General features: G+C 41.1%; 1 protein-coding gene across 1 annotated transcript in view; it reads left to right on the forward strand.

The window, feature by feature from the left end:
• LOC138666693 (piezo-type mechanosensitive ion channel component 2-like) overlaps positions 1–17,983 on the forward strand; it is a 194,927-nt gene that overhangs the window by 65,097 nt on the left and 111,847 nt on the right. Inside the window, exons 10-21 of the mRNA XM_069754876.1 lie at positions 4,974–5,187; positions 5,393–5,555; positions 5,639–5,728; positions 10,007–10,130; positions 10,367–10,479; positions 12,569–12,832; positions 12,912–13,017; positions 13,533–13,714; positions 14,047–14,195; positions 14,533–14,706; positions 14,789–14,830; positions 16,063–16,095. Of these exons, the coding sequence (XP_069610977.1) occupies positions 4,974–5,187; positions 5,393–5,555; positions 5,639–5,728; positions 10,007–10,130; positions 10,367–10,479; positions 12,569–12,832; positions 12,912–13,017; positions 13,533–13,714; positions 14,047–14,195; positions 14,533–14,706; positions 14,789–14,830; positions 16,063–16,095 (1,654 nt within the window). The remainder of the gene's footprint in view (positions 1–4,973; positions 5,188–5,392; positions 5,556–5,638; positions 5,729–10,006; positions 10,131–10,366; positions 10,480–12,568; positions 12,833–12,911; positions 13,018–13,532; positions 13,715–14,046; positions 14,196–14,532; positions 14,707–14,788; positions 14,831–16,062; positions 16,096–17,983) is intronic.

Genomic DNA, 17,983 nt, shown 5'->3' on the forward strand with positions numbered 1-17,983 from the left:
CAACACAGTCTGTTTACTGGGATGTGGATGAAGGTTTAGCCGTATGTTGGAATCCACACAGCATCCTACGTGGAGGAAGACAGAACAACCTTTATATGGTTACATCACTACAAGGTTGTTGCATTCAACATTATTATTTTTGGTATTCTGGTATATTTATTCCTGTGTTATTTGATCATATTATAATCACATACCTTTAATCTTTACATCACAATTATTAATTTGAAATACAGAATTAAACATGCAGAATTTTGTTATGGCATAGATTCCACTAGATGTGTAAATCGTTCTGTACGAATACAGGTCCATATGGAAAAGATGGCATCTCGCAGTTGCTGCAAATTGGATGGAGACATTGACTTGCCCTGAGCAGCCCATTCTACCTCATCTTGGAGATGTTCTATAGGATTAAGATCTGGGGACTGTGGAAGCCTGGGAATCAAGGAAACTCACTGTAATATTTCTAGAACCAATGCACAACTGTATATTTGTCACAAATATAATGATGGCGTGCACTCAGTCAGAATTGCGAGGTGCTGGTGTAATGGATCAGATGATCCTAGGTACTAGTAGATATGTTTACACTGCACACTCTGATGACAACGTGTGAATTTATTTGAATATTTATTTGTCAAAATAAATTTAAATAGGGGAGCGAAACAGAAATATAGTGCTGGTAGCGATATATAAAACAGACGTTTCGGCTCAACCAGAGCCTTATTCATTGAATCGCTTATCCACAATAAGAAGTGATTTGAAGCGGAAAGGGTAGAGATCCCTCAGTGCCAAGATACGGCTATAGCTGTGATACTGATCGTTAGTCCTCAAGGGTGATGGCCCAATAGATAAGTGGTAGCCTGCAGAGTGGTGGATGTAAGCGGCGCTCCCGCACCTTGCTATGGTCAGCAGCTGACCATAGCAAGGCGCGGGAGCGCCGCTTACATCCACCACTCTGCAGGCTACCACATATCTATTGGGCCATCACCCTTGAGGACTAACGATCAGTATCACAGCTATAGCCGTATCTTGGCACTGAGGGATCTCTACCCTTTCCGCTTCAAATCACTTCTTATTGTGGATAAGCGATTCAATGAATAAGGCTCTGGTTGAGCCGAAACGTCTGTTTTATATATCGCTACCAGCACTATATTTCTGTTTCGCTCCCCTATTTAAATTTATTTTGACAAATAAATATTCAAATAAATTCACACGTTGTCATCAGAGTGTGCGGTGTAAACATATCAACTGTATATTTGTGACATTCATTGTTTGGATGAATTTGTCCTTCTGCCAAAGTGTAAACCTTGGTGAGGGCTTAACTTCATGGGCCATAATACTTTAGAAAACCCCACTGTCTAAATGTCCATTCAGTTGCATCAAAGGATCTAATGTGTGCCAATAAATCAACCACAAACACCATTGCTGCTCCTCCATCAGCTGGCCCTGAACTGTGACACCTAGCAATAATGGTTTATTGATTTATGTTGCTTGGGACAAATTCTGACCCTCCCATCAATAAGGTGCAATTGAAATCTGGATTTAGCTGACCAGGCAATGCTTTTCCATTGCTCACTGATCTAAGTTTTGTGCTTTTTTGCTCATGGAGTCCTTGCCTTTTTTGCTTAAACATTTAGGCAAAGTACCTGGTCATCTGTTTTTTAAGCCCATCTGAGCTAGTGAAGGAATTGTGTGCTTTGACATGAAAATTGAATCTTCCCTTTCGTCGATGAGTTGTTAGCATCAACAGGATCCCCTTTTGGTTTCTGTCTCCACTAGTTCACCTGCCATCACCACAACTCAGCATGGTTCTACAGTCCAGTAAGTGAGAATCCTACTCTCAAACCGCTTACCTCTTAATGGAAATAATTTGCCAATATAGCCAGTGCTTAGTTTCTCTACTTCTGACACCGTAGAACTCCCACCCAGGGCACTGTCTTCATCTCATCTCTGTCCGGTCCTGGCTCCCTACCTCTCTGAGTTATAAACATGGGGTCGAACTGCTACGTGTCCTGTCCCAGGATCCGTGTCCAGTGCATCAGTCCATCCTTCGGTCACTTCTCTATTTTCCTCTTTCTACGCAGGATCACTGTAGCCACTGTCTCGGTCTCCCCTCACGTCAGGGACACTCGCATCAAGTGTCGCTGCTGTGTACTCAGACAAAAGGTCTGCTTTAGCTGCAATATAGGCCCCGTCTAACTTTCTGACAGGAAACTGTCCCACTCTGGACTAGTACGAAACATTAACACCAACTCTCCCTACTGTCGGGAAAAACACAACCTATCACCAACAACGCAAGTCACAATGCACATTACACATCAAGGTACATTTACAACTATACATGTGTCATCAATGGGGGATGTGGGCAGTATGTCCATCTGCTTACACATACAGTGCCTTGCGAAAGTATTCGGCCCCCTGGAACTTTTCAACATTTTCCCACATATCATGCTTCAAACATAAAGATACCAAATGTAAATTTTTGGTGAAGAATCACCAACAAGTGGAACACAATTGTGAAGTTGAACGAAATTTATTGGTTATTTAAAATTTTTGTGGAAATTCAAAAACTGAAAAGTGGGGCGTGCTATATTATTCAGCCCCTTTAACTTAATACTTTGTTGCGCCACCTTTTGCTGCGATTACAGCTGCAAGTCGCTTGGAGTACGTCTCTATCAGTTTTGTACACTGAGAGACTGAAATTCTTGCCCATTTTTCGTTGGCAAACAACTCGAGCTCATCCACAGATTCTCGATTGGATTGAGGTCTGGACTTTGACTTGGCCATTCTAACACCTGGATATGTTTATTTGTGAACCATTCCATTGTAGATTTTGCTTTATGTTTGGGATCATTGTCTTGTTGGAAGATAAATCTCCATCCCAGTCTCAGGTCTTTTGCAGACTCCAACAGGTTTTCTTCAAGAATGGTCCTGTATTTGGCTCCATCCATCTTCCCATCAATTTTAACCATCTTCCCTGTCCCTGCTGAAGAAAAGCAGGCCCAAAACCATGATGCTGCCACCACCATGTTTGACAGTGGGGACGGTGTGTTCAGGGTGGTGAGCTGTGTTACCTTTACGCCAAACATATCGTTTGGCATTGTTGCAAAAAAGTTCGATTTTGGTTTCATCTGACCAGAGCACCTTCTTCCACATGTTTGGTGTTTCTCCCAGGTGGCTTGTTGCAAAACTGTAAACGACACTTTTTAAGTCCTCACACAGGTCCATTAACATATTAAATAAAATAGTTAAGGTACCGTCACACATAACGATATCGTTAACGATATCGTTGCTTTTTGTGACGTAGCAACGATATCATTAAGGAAATCGTTATGTGTGACAGCGACCAACGATCAGGCCCCTGCTGGGAGATCGTTGGTCGCTGAGGAAAGTCCAGAACTTTATTTCGTCGCTGGATCTCCCGCTGACATCGATGGATCGGCGTGTGTGATACCGATTCAGCGATGTCTTCACTGGTAACCAGGGTAAACATCGGGTTACTAAGCGCAGGGCCACGCTTAGTAACCCGATGTTTTCCCTGGTTACCAGAGTAAACGTTAAAAAAACAAACACTACATACTTACCTTCAGCTGTCTGTCCCCGGCGCTGCGCTTCTCTGCACTCCTCCTGCATCCTGTGTCAGCGCCGGCCAGCCGGAAAGCACAGCGGTGATGTCACCGCTCTGCTTTCCGGCTGACCGACGCTGACAGTGCAGAGGAAAGCAGAGCGCCGGAGGACAGACAGCTGAAGGTAAGTATGTAGTGTTTGTTTTTTTAACGTTTATGCTGGTAACCATGGTAAACATCGGGTTACTAAGCGCGGCCCTGCGCTTAGTAACCCAATGTTTACCCTGGTTACCGGGGACCTTGGGATCGTTGGTCGCTGGAGAGCTGTCTGTGTGACAGCTCTCCAGCGACCAAACAGCGACGCTGCAGCGATCGGCATCGTTGTCGGTATCGCTGCAGCGTCGCTGAGTGTGAAGGTACCTTTATGGGCCACTGAAACTGGCAACACAAACAAAAAATGTTCTTTTACAATGTTCTGATTTTTTTTAACAAGTACAATATATAACCTTTTAAATGGCCACTGCAGGAAAAAATAAATTCTGTGAAAGCAATTTCTGACTTTCATTTGTGCATTTTCATAGATCTTTTATTATTACTTTTGTCAGATTCAAGTTATTTCTGTGACCATTGTGGGTTTTTCTGTCATTAAACGAAGGGTACCAACAATTTTGACCACGCGTGTAAGTGGAAAAAAAAGGTCTGCATTGTAAGGTGTGACTCAAGAAAACGGGGTGGGGTGGAGCCTGGGAAGAGTCTCAAGAGGATCTGAAAATGTTGCCAGTATAGGACCCTGAAATTCCTGGTGCCAGACCTGGCTGTGACATCCTGAGGTCTGAGGGTTTATGTGAGCAACAACAGTGGGGAGAGTGCCTCGAGTTCCTACGGACCCTCGGTGGAAGAAAAAAAACACAGGACTGTCAAAGGTAGCAGCCAATCCAGCTGTGGTGTATGAGGATAAATTAACCCAATGGACGGTCCTGTTTAGGAGAGCAGTAATATTTTCTTGACTGGTGGTCTCCCTCATTGAACTGTAAAACACCTGATCCTGGCAAACGAGCAACATCAGTTACATGCGGCTTGCATGGGCATACCGTCCTCACAGCACAAGTCCACACACCTAGCCCTGACCCCCACATTAATGTAAGGTGCCTTGGCACAAGAGACCAGTACCTCACCCACGGCCACCTCTCGCACCACATTACACATTGTATGGTAAAATGATTTGTTTCATTCAAAGCCCCAACTTGTTCTACAAGAAAACATGGCCCATACAGCTATATCAACAGAAAAATTAAAAAAGTTATGACTTTTGGAAGTTATGATGAAAAATTGGCTGTACTTCAAACTATTAATCTGGTGTTGATCAATCACTTGTGTTTTGTAGTAATTGCTCCTGTTTGTCTTCTGCAGGTATAATTTTACCATCTGTCACCTCAGCCCTTTATTTTTTCATCTTCCTGTTTTTGTGTACCTGGTGGGCTTGTAACCGGAGTGTAACTCTTGTGGTTTTCAGTAGTCTCTGTGTCATGGCTGCAATCTTTAGTGCAGGTCACTTGACGGCTGTTTATTTGTATCAGCTCCCTTACTTTCAAGAAGTAATTCCACCCCAGGATCTATATGCAAGGTATGGCTTCACATGATTGGTTCTTGCTTCTAATTTAATATACTGCTTTCATTCAGATCAGGTTTTGAGCTTATTTTGTTGTTTCGGATATGTGCAGATGAGAACATTAGTGTTAAAAAAAAATAGTATAAATGATCTCATAAAATTACTTGACATCTTGTCTGTTTTTTTTTTTGCAAAAATAATATTTATTCTAAACGCCTAGGCTTTTTGGGATGACAGCAATTATTAGGACCAATCAGACAGAAATATGGATGATCCATCTTCACCGAGATCTGCATTGGCCAGTTTTCACAAACCCATTTATGCTTCTAGTTCTATACTATACATTGGTCATGTTGGTTCAGCAGTGGGCTACTCTACCAATGGTATGTCCCAAAATCTTCTTGTATTTTTAATCTATGGATGATGTTTTGGAGAAATTTATAAGTCAATAAGTATTTGATTAAAGGAGGAACCTACGACTAGAAAAGAAAACTGCCCCAAAGATAATCACCATCTGGACGGATTGCTGTGGAACTCAAATGCTGAGCTCATACAAGTGAGTGTCTACATTGGATTTTCTCCCAAAGTTAAAAAGCACTTATGGCAGAAAACTAAAAGTTTATGACCTATTACTGTGTCAGTAATATATTGGAAGAAACTTAGAATGTGCTGTATCCAGCCATATTGAGTTGGTTTACAGTGACCACCTACTTGAAAAAAACCTAATGTTAGTCCTAATTCATACGTCATTTTTTCTCATACGAGTGCTATCAGTGTTTTTCAAGGATAACAATCCGTTCCAACACGTAAGGCCGGAGTCACACTAGACCGTAATACGGACGAGTGCAATGCGATAAAAAATCGCATAGCACTCGTCCCAATGTTAATCAATGGGGCAGCTCCCATCATCCGATATTTTCTCGGCCGTATTCAGGATCCGAGTGAAATCGCAGCATGCTGCGATTGTCAGCGTTTCTCGGCCGAGAATCGCCAATGAAAGTCTATGGAAGCCCCAAAAATACGGATCACACACGGACCAGCAGTGTGACTTGCGAGGAATACGCAGCGCTGTTAGAGAGCAAAGCCGATAATTCAGTGCGGTGTACAGTAAAATCACACTGACAGCTTAGAATAGAATAGGTCGAATAAATGTGTACACATAGAATAGGTATATATATATATATATATGTCAGTGAGACACATATATATATATATATATTAATATTTCTTCCAGCGCTAGACAGCTTTAAAGTCGGTAATTCAATTACCGGCTTTTGCTTTCTCCTTCCTAAAACCCGACATGATATGAGACATGGTTTACATACAGTAAACCATCTCATATCACCATTTTTTTTTGCATATTCCACACTACTAATGTCAGTAGTGTGTCTATGCAAAATTTGGCCGTTCTAGCTAGTAAATTAAGGGGTTAAATGGCGGAAAAAATTGGCGTGGGCTCCCGCACAATTTTCTCCGCCAGAGTAGTAAAGCCAGTGACTGAGGGCAGATATTAATAGCCTGGAGAGGGTCTATGGTTATTGCCCCCCCCCCCCCTGGCTAAAAACACCTGCCCCCAACCACCCCAGAAAAGGCACATCTGGAAGATGCGCCTATTCTGGCACTTGGCCACTCTCTTCCCATTTCCGTGTAGCGGTGGGATATGGGGTAATGAAGGGTTAATGCCACCTTGCTATTGTAAGGTGACATTAAAGGGACACTGTCGCCTGAATTTGGAGGGAACAATCTTCAGCCATGGAGGCGGGGTTTTTGGTTGTTTGATTCACCCTTTCCTTACCCGCTGGCTGCATGCTGGCTGCAATATTGGATTGAAGTTCATTTTCTGTCCTCCGTAGTACATGCCTGCACAAGGTGCAATCTTGCCTTGCGCAGGCGTGTGCTATGGAGGACAGAGAATGAACTTCAATCCAATATTGCAGCCAGCATGCAGCCAGCGGGTAAGGAAAGGGTGAATCAAACACCCAAAAACCCCGCCTCCATGGCTAAAGAGTGTTCCCTCCAAATTCAGGTGACAGTGTCCCTTTAAGCCAAATTAATAATGGAGAGGCGTCAATTATGACACCTATCCATTATTAATCCAATACTAGTAAAGGGTTAAAAAAAACACAAACACATTATTAAAAATTATTTTAATGAAATAAAAACAAAGGTTGTTGTAATATTTTATTGAACGCCCAATCCACTCACTGAAGACCCTCGATCTGTAACAAAAAAACATAATAAACCAACAATATCCTTACCTTCCGCAGATCTGTAAAGTCCAACGATGTAAATACATCTGAAGGGGTTAAAATATTTTGCAGCCACGAGCTTTGCTAATGCAGCAGCTCATGTCTGCAAAACCCCGGGGAATGTAGGTAAAGTAGGTCATTGACCTATATTTACCTGCATTTGCGGTGAGGCACCCTCTGCTGGCTGTTCCTAGATCGTGGGAACTTTCCTAGAAAGCTCCCTGGCTCGAGTTCATAAGAGGCGCCCTCTGCTGGTTGTCCTCATATGAACTCGAGCCAGGGAGCTTTCTAGGAAAGTTCCCACGATCTAGGAACAGCCAGCAGAGGGCGCCTCTCTGCAAATGCAGGTAAATATAGGTCAATTACCTACTTTACCTACATTCCCCTGGGTTTTGCAGACATGAGCTGCTGCATTAGCAAAGCTCGTGGCTGCAAAATATTTTAACCCCTTCAGATGGATTTACATAGTTGGACTTTACAGATTTGCGGAAGGTAAGGATATTGTTGGTTTATTATGTTTTTTTGTTACAGATCGAGGGTCTTCAGTGAGTGGATTGGGCGTTCAATAAAATATTACAACAACCTTTGTTTTTATTTCATTAATTTTTAATAATGTGTTTGTGTTTTTTTTAACCCTTTACTAGTATTGGATTAATAATGGATAGGTGTCATAATTGACGCCTCTCCATTATTAATTTGGCTTAATGTCACCTTATAATAGCAAGGTGGCATTAACCCTTCATTACCACATATCCCACCACTACACGGGAATGGGAAGAGAGTGGCCAAGTGCCAGAATAGGCGCATTTTCCAGATGTGCCTTTTCTGGGGTGGCTGGGGGCAGGTGTTTTTAGCCAGGGGGGGCCAATAACCATGGACCCTCTCCAGGCTATTAATATCTGCCCTCAGTCACTGGCTTTACTACTCTGGCGGAGAAAATTGTGCGGGAGCCCACGCCAATTTTTTCCGCCATTTAACCCCTTAATTTACTAGCTAGAACGGCCAAATTTTGCATAGACACACTACTGACATTAGTAGTGTGGAATATGCAAAAAAAATGGTGATATGAGATGGTTTACTGTATGTAAACCATGTCTCATATCATGTCGGGTTTTAGGAAGGAGAAAGCAAAAGCCGGTAATTGAATTACCGGCTTTCTGCTATATCGCGCTGGATGAAATATTAATATATATACATATATGTGTCTACTGACATATATATATATATATATATATATAGACAGTATATATGTTTTTTTTTTTGTCACATGGATCCCTTGTATAGCCGTATGTCGGTTTTGCAAGCCTGCGATAAAAACACGCAGTACGGATGCCATACGGATGTCACACGGATGTCACACGGATCATTTGATGCGAGAAAATCGCATCCTCGCACTGCACACGGATCAATGTTTTGGTAACATTTGTGCGATTCTCATCTGTCAAAAACGGTCCTTTTTTTATACGTTGTGTGTGTCCCCGGCCTAAGAGCTTTGTCCTGGCTTCTGATACTCACCTCTCTCTCCTCGGGTGGGAGCTGGGTAATTTTTCTCTCCTCAGTGCTTAAATTAAATTATATATTCACTGCTTCTTCTCCTGTGATCGGTCTCACTGGGACGCAAACTTGCCTCTCCGCAAGCTGCAGCTCTATCTATGAGCCACAAGTAATAATGATGCACAGAGGAAAATTTGGTAATCTTGACCTGTATTGCAGGCAGTCAAACCAGAATACATGTCCATAGAGATACATTGTATATATAACAATTTATTTCTATGTTCCCTGTATACAGAGGTGAAGAAAAAATCTTTTTTGTTCCTATAAAAGTAGTAAAAATAATAAGAAGCAATTACAAAAATGTTATTTTTTCTTGTTTGTGAGTCTTTCAAGGTCTCGAACACACAACCTTAACATTAAAGGCAGGAGTCTAAGCTATTGAGCCTCAATCTCTGGTGATTGTACTGGGAGAATTTTCTGTATTTGATCTGTATTGCAGCTGTGACTCCACATGCAGATTGTATGGAAACATTGTGCACAGCAGAGTGTTTTTATATATTTTCAGTCTAGCAAGACAATAAGAGATTTTTCATCCTATAAAATTACTAAAAAATAATAATGAAAAACACTTGATAGTGAAAAAAATAGTCATTGTAATGCCTTTTTTCTTAAATAACTGTAATGCTGAGTTAGTGTTCACACATAGCAAAAATGCTGCATTATTTCTGCTGTACATAGCATGCCACATAATTTGTTGCCCTTTCCGTTCTTCAAAAGTTGGGAAGTATGCAGATAGGGAGAGAGAGAACTGTGCAGCCACAGAATTCCTTAGTCAATGATCTGCTTGATCTTTAAGGAAGCAGCCTAGGGGAGTCTGATGCTCCTGCATGAGAATGTGGATAAGAAGACACAGGAACTTTTTAGATTTACTCTTGCTAAAATATGCATCTTATAGTCTGAAAGATACAGTATGTGAGTTATCTACTAGTAAACAGTAATAACATTTAATTTGATGCTCTTTTTGTGGACAACATAGAAAAGTACGTTTCGCTTTTGTCAGATGCTAACGGCTATTTAACCTCCATTTTTAGCCTGAGTATCTGATGCATAATGGATGGCAAGAATTGCCGCTGCTGAAGTGTGAAGTACAACAAGCACAGACTGATTTCTCAGTGCCTATATACCTTGAAGATGAGGAAAAATCTGTGGCGTCAGGTCAGTTTACCGCAATAAGCCTGTATGGTTCTGCATTCTAAAATCACAGTGTTAGCATATAGAGTAACTCGCTCGGGCCTTTTGACTGAATACACAGATTTTGCAGCACGAGTTGTCACTTATCTGTTTAATAATGGGTAGATCGTTTTGTGTAATCAGTATTTCCTTTACAGATAAATCTTAGATTTTCTTAACTGTATTTTTAGAGAATATATTTTGTGTTTCATGTCACTCAGAGAAGGAGGAAGAAGAGGAGATCACAGCAGCAGAGACAAAGCCCAGTGGAATGGCTGTCCTTGGCCAGTTTATCATGAGGCAGAGTTATGTCAGCGCCTTAATTGTCATGATGGTAAGATGGTATATCATACTTGAAGAGTATATCTGCATATTTTCATCATGAGAAAATGTGATACTTCTGTTCGGCCAACCGCGTTCAGTCCTTGTAGGGGTTGTCTTGGATTACTAAAATACTTCTTTTTTTTTATTGAAACAGCGCCTCTCTTATCTATGAGCTGTGTCAAGTATTGTAGTTCTGCACCATTTAGATATATGTATCTACTAGCTCTAGTACGACATACGATCTAAAGACTATATTAGTGTATATTATGGGTGTTTCCAGAGGAGAACAGACACCTAGTTCCAATGCCGGACAATCCTTTAAAAGGTGACCTACCAACTAGACCCTTTAACGTACAATAAAATGTTTACACTATGGTGCGATGTGCAGATTGTAGAGTATTGGGAAAAGGGTCGTGGTTTTGATGTGATGCCATGCAGAACCCACCTCCAAAAAGGGTGGTGGCTATTCCTGCTCTCCCACGCTACCGTCAACCATTGAAATAGATGGGAGTGAGACTGACTGTATGGATCCCCTGGCTGGTGCTGTGAGGTGTACATCAACTTAGATGTTAAATAAAGTCTCGGCTTATACTCGAGTCATTCCCAGGGGGTCGGCAGGGGAGGGGGAGCGGCGGCTGTCACATCATACTCACCTGCTCCCGGTACGGTCCCTGCTTCTCCGATGTGATGCAATGGTCTCCGGGCACCGACAGCTCTTTCTATGTTCAATGGTCACGTGGTACCGCTCATTAAAGTAATGAATATGGACGCAACTCCACTCCCATAGGGGTGGAGCGCATATTCATTACTTTAATGAGCAGTACCAGTGACCGCTGGACACCGGAACAAGCTGCCGGCCCGGGACGACGGAGAAGCAGGGACTGCCCCAGGAGGGTGAGTATAACGGGAGAGGGTGAGTATTGCGATATTCACCTGTCCCCGTTCCACCGCCGGGCTCCGTCTTCCGCGTCCTCTGGCTGTGACGTTCAGGTCAGAGGGCTTGATGAAGTGGTTAGTGCACGCCCTCTGCCTGAACAGTCAGAGAGACAGAGCGGCACACGGCAGTCGAACGGGGACAGGTGAATATCACAAGTGCCGGGGGCCTGAGAGACGAGAGGTGAGTATGTAATTTTGTTTTCATTGCAGCAGCATATGGGGCATAATATGCTATGGAGCATCTTATGGGGCCATCAACCTTTTTGCAGCATTGTATGGGGCATAATCTATGGAGCATCTTATGGGACCATCAACCTTTGTGCAAGATTATATGGGGCATAATCTATGGAGCATCTTCTGGGGCCATCAACCTTTGTGCAGCATTATATGGGGCATATTTTAATATGGAGCATCTTATGGGGCCCATCATGAGCTTTATGGAGCATTATATGGGGTGTTTTTTGTATAGAGCATCTTTTGGGGCCCATCATGAACTGTATGGATCATTATATGGGGCTCCTGATTCAATATGGATATTCAAAAACACTTAACCTACTGATATCTCAATCAATTTTACTTTTATTGGTATCTATTTTTATTTTTGAAATTTACCAGTAGCTGCTGCATTTCCCACCCTAGGCTTATACTCGAGTCAATATGTTTTTCCAGTTTTTTGTGGCAAAATTAGGGGTCTTGGCTTATACTCAGGTCGGGTTATACTCGAGTATATACGGTAATTATATCACCATTTAACACTTGACAGCCTGGTATCTCCCATTTCTGCGGTCCCTCATACAGTAGCATTGCTTACGTTTGAGAGCATGTCCATATGGTAAGAAGATTTATCACAGGTTATGACCTTTGCATTATTAAAGGGGATATTCACAGTTAGAGTCTGAAGCAATTTTGTAAACTACATCCACATAAATTATCCATGATAGTCTGACAAAAATTAGACCAAGGAATGGCACGAGAATCTGATTGGCCCTTTGGCCTGCAAGTTCAACTGATCAAATCTCAGTTTATTTAATGAAAGCTACCGTATGTTCACATTTTTTATGTACACTAAAGAGTGCATTTTCTTGTGGTCATCTCTTTTTTATAATTTGAGTGAAATTACTTTTTGTTATTCTTAGTGTTAATGAGATACCTTTGTTACATAGGTTTGGAGTATCACACACAACAGCTGGCTGACATTTGTTTTGCTAATCTGGTCATGCATAATCTGGATGACACGGGACCGGCGTCGTTATGCCATGCTAAGTGCACCATTTTTGGCTTCGTATGCAAACATATTAGTGGTCCAGAATTTTTTTGTGGGTCTCAATATCTCCCAAGAAGAGTTCTTCCCTGGAATACCTACAGCTGTCCTAATTGACTTTGACTTAAAGCCATATACTATGCCATGTGTGCATCTCGGACTAAAGGTGAGACAGGCAGAATATTTTCTTGGTTGAGACTTGTTAATAAATTGAGTTACTGATACCCAGATTCTTCTTCTTTTAGATCTTCTATGCCTTCATCTTCTGGATATTGTTGAGGCAGAACCTAAAGGAGAGACAACAGGAAGGGGAAAAGGAATCGCTGAAAGAGGTTCTGGTGGAAGAAAGTGGTTAGTATGCAAAAATAAATGGTAGGAGAGCATGCTCTAACCCAGAATCCCACAACCTTTCTGATCTTGATAGCCACATTTAGCTCTGAGAGAGGGTCGGGAGCCACATTGAGCTCCTGCCTCACTCACAGTAATGACACCCAGAGCCCCTATTACCAGTATAATGACAGCCAATGCTTTTCCACTGAAATCATTTCAAGGCAGTATGTGAAGCTCCAGGGTTTCCTATCTTATCCCCATTCAGATCGGCTCTTGTTTGCAGGGCTACACACAAAGGTCACTCTTAATAATGGTTTGATACACCTGGTTCTAATGTGCCAAACTGGCAGACAGCAGTGAGCCACACATCACGGGCCCACGAGACACATGTGACTCTCGAGCTACCAGTCCCTTGACTGGTCACTACAATAGGGTTCTTGAGTTATAGTAATCCTTTTTGACTTCTGATATGATAATTACACATATGTCTAATCTCTTTTTTCAGATACCATTCCATTGTATTTTGTTTTCTGCAGAAACCGAGGAACCTCCAAATGCATTTATGGAAATGGTTGGCTCCATAGTGCGGGGTTTACTAGTGAAGTACTGGATTTACTTTTGTGGTGCCATGTTTTTTGTGATCAGTTTTAGCGGAAAGGTTGTGCTGTATAAGATCCTTTACATTGTGCAGTTTCTGTTCTGCGTGTCTTTGTACAAGGTGAGCAACTTTTGACTCATATCTAATAACTAAGATTTTGAAGCATCTTATTTTACTAATTTTACAGAAAATTTGGAAATTCCTGAAAATTCAGTAAGAAAGTAAAACACCAACGTTGCCTGAGCAGGCAGCACTTTTGATGAGGGAGAGCCTTATCTGAGAGGTTGCAACTCTTTTTGGTTCCTCAATTAATGGATCACTGAAATCTTTCACTTTGTCGTCGTCACTGTCGTTTTCCCTGTAACGGTTGAAACTTCAAAGGTTTATTACCCACAATGAGAAAGTTGAGTCATTTTTAAATTAATCCAACACTTTTCTTGAATAATTTTCAGATTCATTATGAATGGTGGAGAAGAATCCTAAAATATTTTTGGATCACAGTGGTCTCCTACTCTATGGTGGTTCTTATTGCTGTCTATACCTACCAGTTCAAGACCATCTCTGGATTTTTCCTTCAGATTTTGGGAATGTCTGAAGAGGGGTGAGAAAACAGGATGATTTTACATGGCATAGTAATATAGGTTGAATACATTTTAGCCACTGCTGTATTTTATATGGCTTGTTCTTTACATGGGAACCAAATACAGGTACATTTCTTATAAAGACTAGAGTTGAAGAGTCGGTCACTTGACTTTCATTTGACAAATGTTATTACCTAGGCTAGGCATATTTTGATATGGGATACTTTTTATATAACCTTTCAGTAGAAGTAATATACACCTCTTACATTGCACAATATATAGTAAAATGGCTTATTGAACAAGTCAATATGTGAGATTAATGACATATTCCTCTCTCCAAATAATATTTATGGTCAGACTGAGAGACCTGGGTTTGGAGCAATACAGCACGGTGGAGCTGTTTGCGGGGATACTGCTTCCGGCTTCCTTCCTCCTAGCTTGTATCCTTCAGCTCTATTACTTTAACGAGGACTTCTTGAAGCTAACAGACCTCAATAACATCCCAGTCAATGAAGGAGGCATTCATGACAGGTCTGTAAGAAAAGGAGATTGGTTTGTGTGATGCACTGTTAAAAGCCATTTAACATTACATTAATTGTTTTTTCTTGTATAGCAAGAAGAAGCTTGAGAACCGTGTCCTCATTCTGTCCAACACGTGAGTAGGGCAATGACACACATATGTATAATGTTAATATAAAATTAAGAAAAATAAATGGTCTTTACTGCTTTTTTGTAGTTTTCAATTGGTTTATACACATTTCATCAAGTCCGGAGTTCATGTCATGTCACGAAATGTTTCACTTTCTTTCTGTCAGTGTCTAACTTTTTAGCCAGCTGCAATAGAATAGTTGATTACCTGTTATTGTGTTTGGACAAAAGGCCTAACCCCACCAAAAAGGAAGTTCCACAAAATCCAAAGCTTCATGTTTCGAAGTCAATGTTTGTTCTGTCCTCACTAAATGAGACAGGCCCACGTAGCTATACAGGCAGCTAAACCGCTATACCGGAGTCCAATAAGAAGACTGTGGTTGAGTCTGTGCTTTATTAAACGTAGTGGTATATTGATGAGGTGAAACTGTAAACAATGATATACATAGAATCAGTGCATGGTATAGAAATACATACTACACATGATGTACATTATGCATAACATTTAGAAAGCTAGTAACTGAACTAGGAGTACAACTGGCAAGGCTAGGGTAATATAGAACAGGAATTATCTAGAGAAAACATAAAGACATACCGGCAATGAAATCGCAAGGGGGATGAAGTACAAGCATCTTTCCTTGAAAGCAGACTGAAGGAAGTGAAGAGAAAATGGAGGGAGATGGAGGCTGAGCTACCATAATGCATCGCAAAGAGGGAGGAGAATCAGACATGGAAAATACAAAAACAGAAAATAGAGCTGTCAACATGACTCTGACCGCTAGAGGGAGCCAAAACACTACAAATAAAGGTATAAATATATCAGGTCCTGTATACTAGAAAACTGAGAAACCTGCAAATTATGCAAACAGATAATCGGAGGTAACAAATTTGATGGCGGAGACAGAACATTGTTTCTGATTGAACATCCAAAGAAAAAGAAAAAGAAAAGGTGGCACTCATCAAGCGATGTATTAAAAATCCTTTATTCTTCCATATATCGGAGTAAGGACATGCCTTTCGGGCTGCAGGTAAAACGAGAGGGTGCGGGGAGTGAACCGGACGACAGCTGTTTCGCGCACAATGCGCTTCAACGGGTCCAGGTATCATCAAAATGGCAAAAATAGGAAGCAGAAATCCTTTTTTTCTCCACAAATGCATTAAAAAGTTCTGTACTTTGTGTCTGCTTTTACTTATTTACATTTTATTCACAATATTATTTTTATGTATTTTCTCTTTTAGGATAAAAGCTAACCTGGGTAACTTGAAGACAACGTAAGGAACCAAAAACAATTTTCTAATATAGAAACTTTTTCAACAAAATTTTCTTTTTCAAAAGTCCTATAGTTTTATGAAGTTAATGCTTTCCATGAAGCGAGTGATAGAAGTAATACAAGTATATGTTGTAAATTAACATAATAGCCTTTGATGCCGAATTCAATTATTTAGGCCTATGTCTTCTACCAAAATAATGGACACTTGAGTGGAAACCTACAGATGCTATTGTAAGTCAATGGGGTCTGATGGGTGTCACTGGTGTCCATCAAGAAACAGAAACAAAACTGATGGTTGTGTAGACAGTAAATGTTAATTATTGCATATGCTATTCATTCCACAGGTGAGCTAAATAAATGAGCATGTAAATGAGAAAAAATAAACATGCAGAAAAGTGCTTTTTTGATAATCCATTTGATTTCATTTAAGAAGCACAGATGACCATAGTATAGGTTGCTGCCATTAGAAGGTAAACACTAAAGAGCCCCATATATAACAGATTGCTGTTGGCGGAACCATTGTTTATCCAAACCTTTGTTTTGGTGACAGCTATCTGTCTCGACTCCTCCATACACAGGAACACCTGGTCTACCGAATGCTCCTGTGTTCTCTATCTCTCTAAAGCTGCTGCCAGACTCCTTTTTTCTTACCTCCCCGCTTATCTCCCAAGAACAAAAAAACTGGCAAAATCATTATCACTTCACATCAGATCATTAGTCGAGCCCGACAATATCGGTGGGTTCCATCGACTTTTGTCTAATGTGTAAAAGAGGCGTTAAGCCACTGAGCCAGAACTGTTAGTTTCTCCTACACAGACTATATCCTTCCGAAAAACACAGAACCTTTGTACACAAGCAGTGGATGCAACCAGGAGACGTCAATGGACCCAATAAGTAAACCCAGAACAAAACTCTTGAAGGGTAAGAAATGAGAAGAAGAGTAGGAAACCATTTAACAAAACCAGTAAATGCTCAAAATCTGGGAATAAATTAAATCGGTGAAGTCTGTGTACACAATGAACTTCATTTTAAAGGCAAGTTACAAAAAAAGTCTTTAATCGTGCTATTGAGGAAGACAGATGACCATGAAAAGTGCAAGAGTATATCCCAGGGAAGAAAAGAAAAAGTAACACAAGTGGTTGACTAGTCCACCGCTGCCTACAGAACCTTGCGTTTGATGGAAGCATCCCAATATCCCAGAATGGAAAAGTAAGTAAGATGTGAAAAGAGGCCTGATAGTAGGCCATTCAAAAGACCACCATGACTCTGGTACAATGAGCTGTGAACTGGAGATTATGGAAAGAGCATCAGACCAGTTGACAAGGCTGTTTCACTGATAGTTCTGAAGTGCTGTAACCACATGAAGTTAATGGAGAAAACATTCTGTAGGAAAGGGCCCACCTTCAAAAGGAACAAAAGAGCCTGACAGAGGATATCACTGTCTTAGTGAAGCACCAGGAAGGAGGAACTGCAGGAAAAACTGTGTCAATTCAGACACTAATGAACTCATGCAGATGCTTAAAAGGAGAAGAGTTCATGGCTCAAGAGAGGCCAGGTCATACTTATCCCATCCTAATTCTCTGATTTCACTGGAGAATCAGCAGTCGTTGTCACTTGTCACCACTGTTTTCTATAAAGCTGTGCACCCTGGAAATTATTATTATTATTTATTTTTAGAGCACCTTTGATCCACGGTGCTGTACATGACAAGGGGTTACATACAAAATACAAATATAAATTATGTTGAACAAATGAACAATGACAGACTAATACAGAAAGGAGAGGGCCATGCCCTTGCTACAGGTTAATGGGAAGGGGGCATGGTGGAGAGGTGGTAAGGGGTCATTGTAGGCTATAAGCTTTCTTGAAGAGATGGGTTTTCAAGTTCC

Source organism: Ranitomeya imitator, chromosome 2 (genome assembly GCF_032444005.1).
Source record: "Ranitomeya imitator isolate aRanImi1 chromosome 2, aRanImi1.pri, whole genome shotgun sequence".
NCBI classification, from domain to species: Eukaryota; Metazoa; Chordata; class Amphibia; order Anura; family Dendrobatidae; genus Ranitomeya; species Ranitomeya imitator.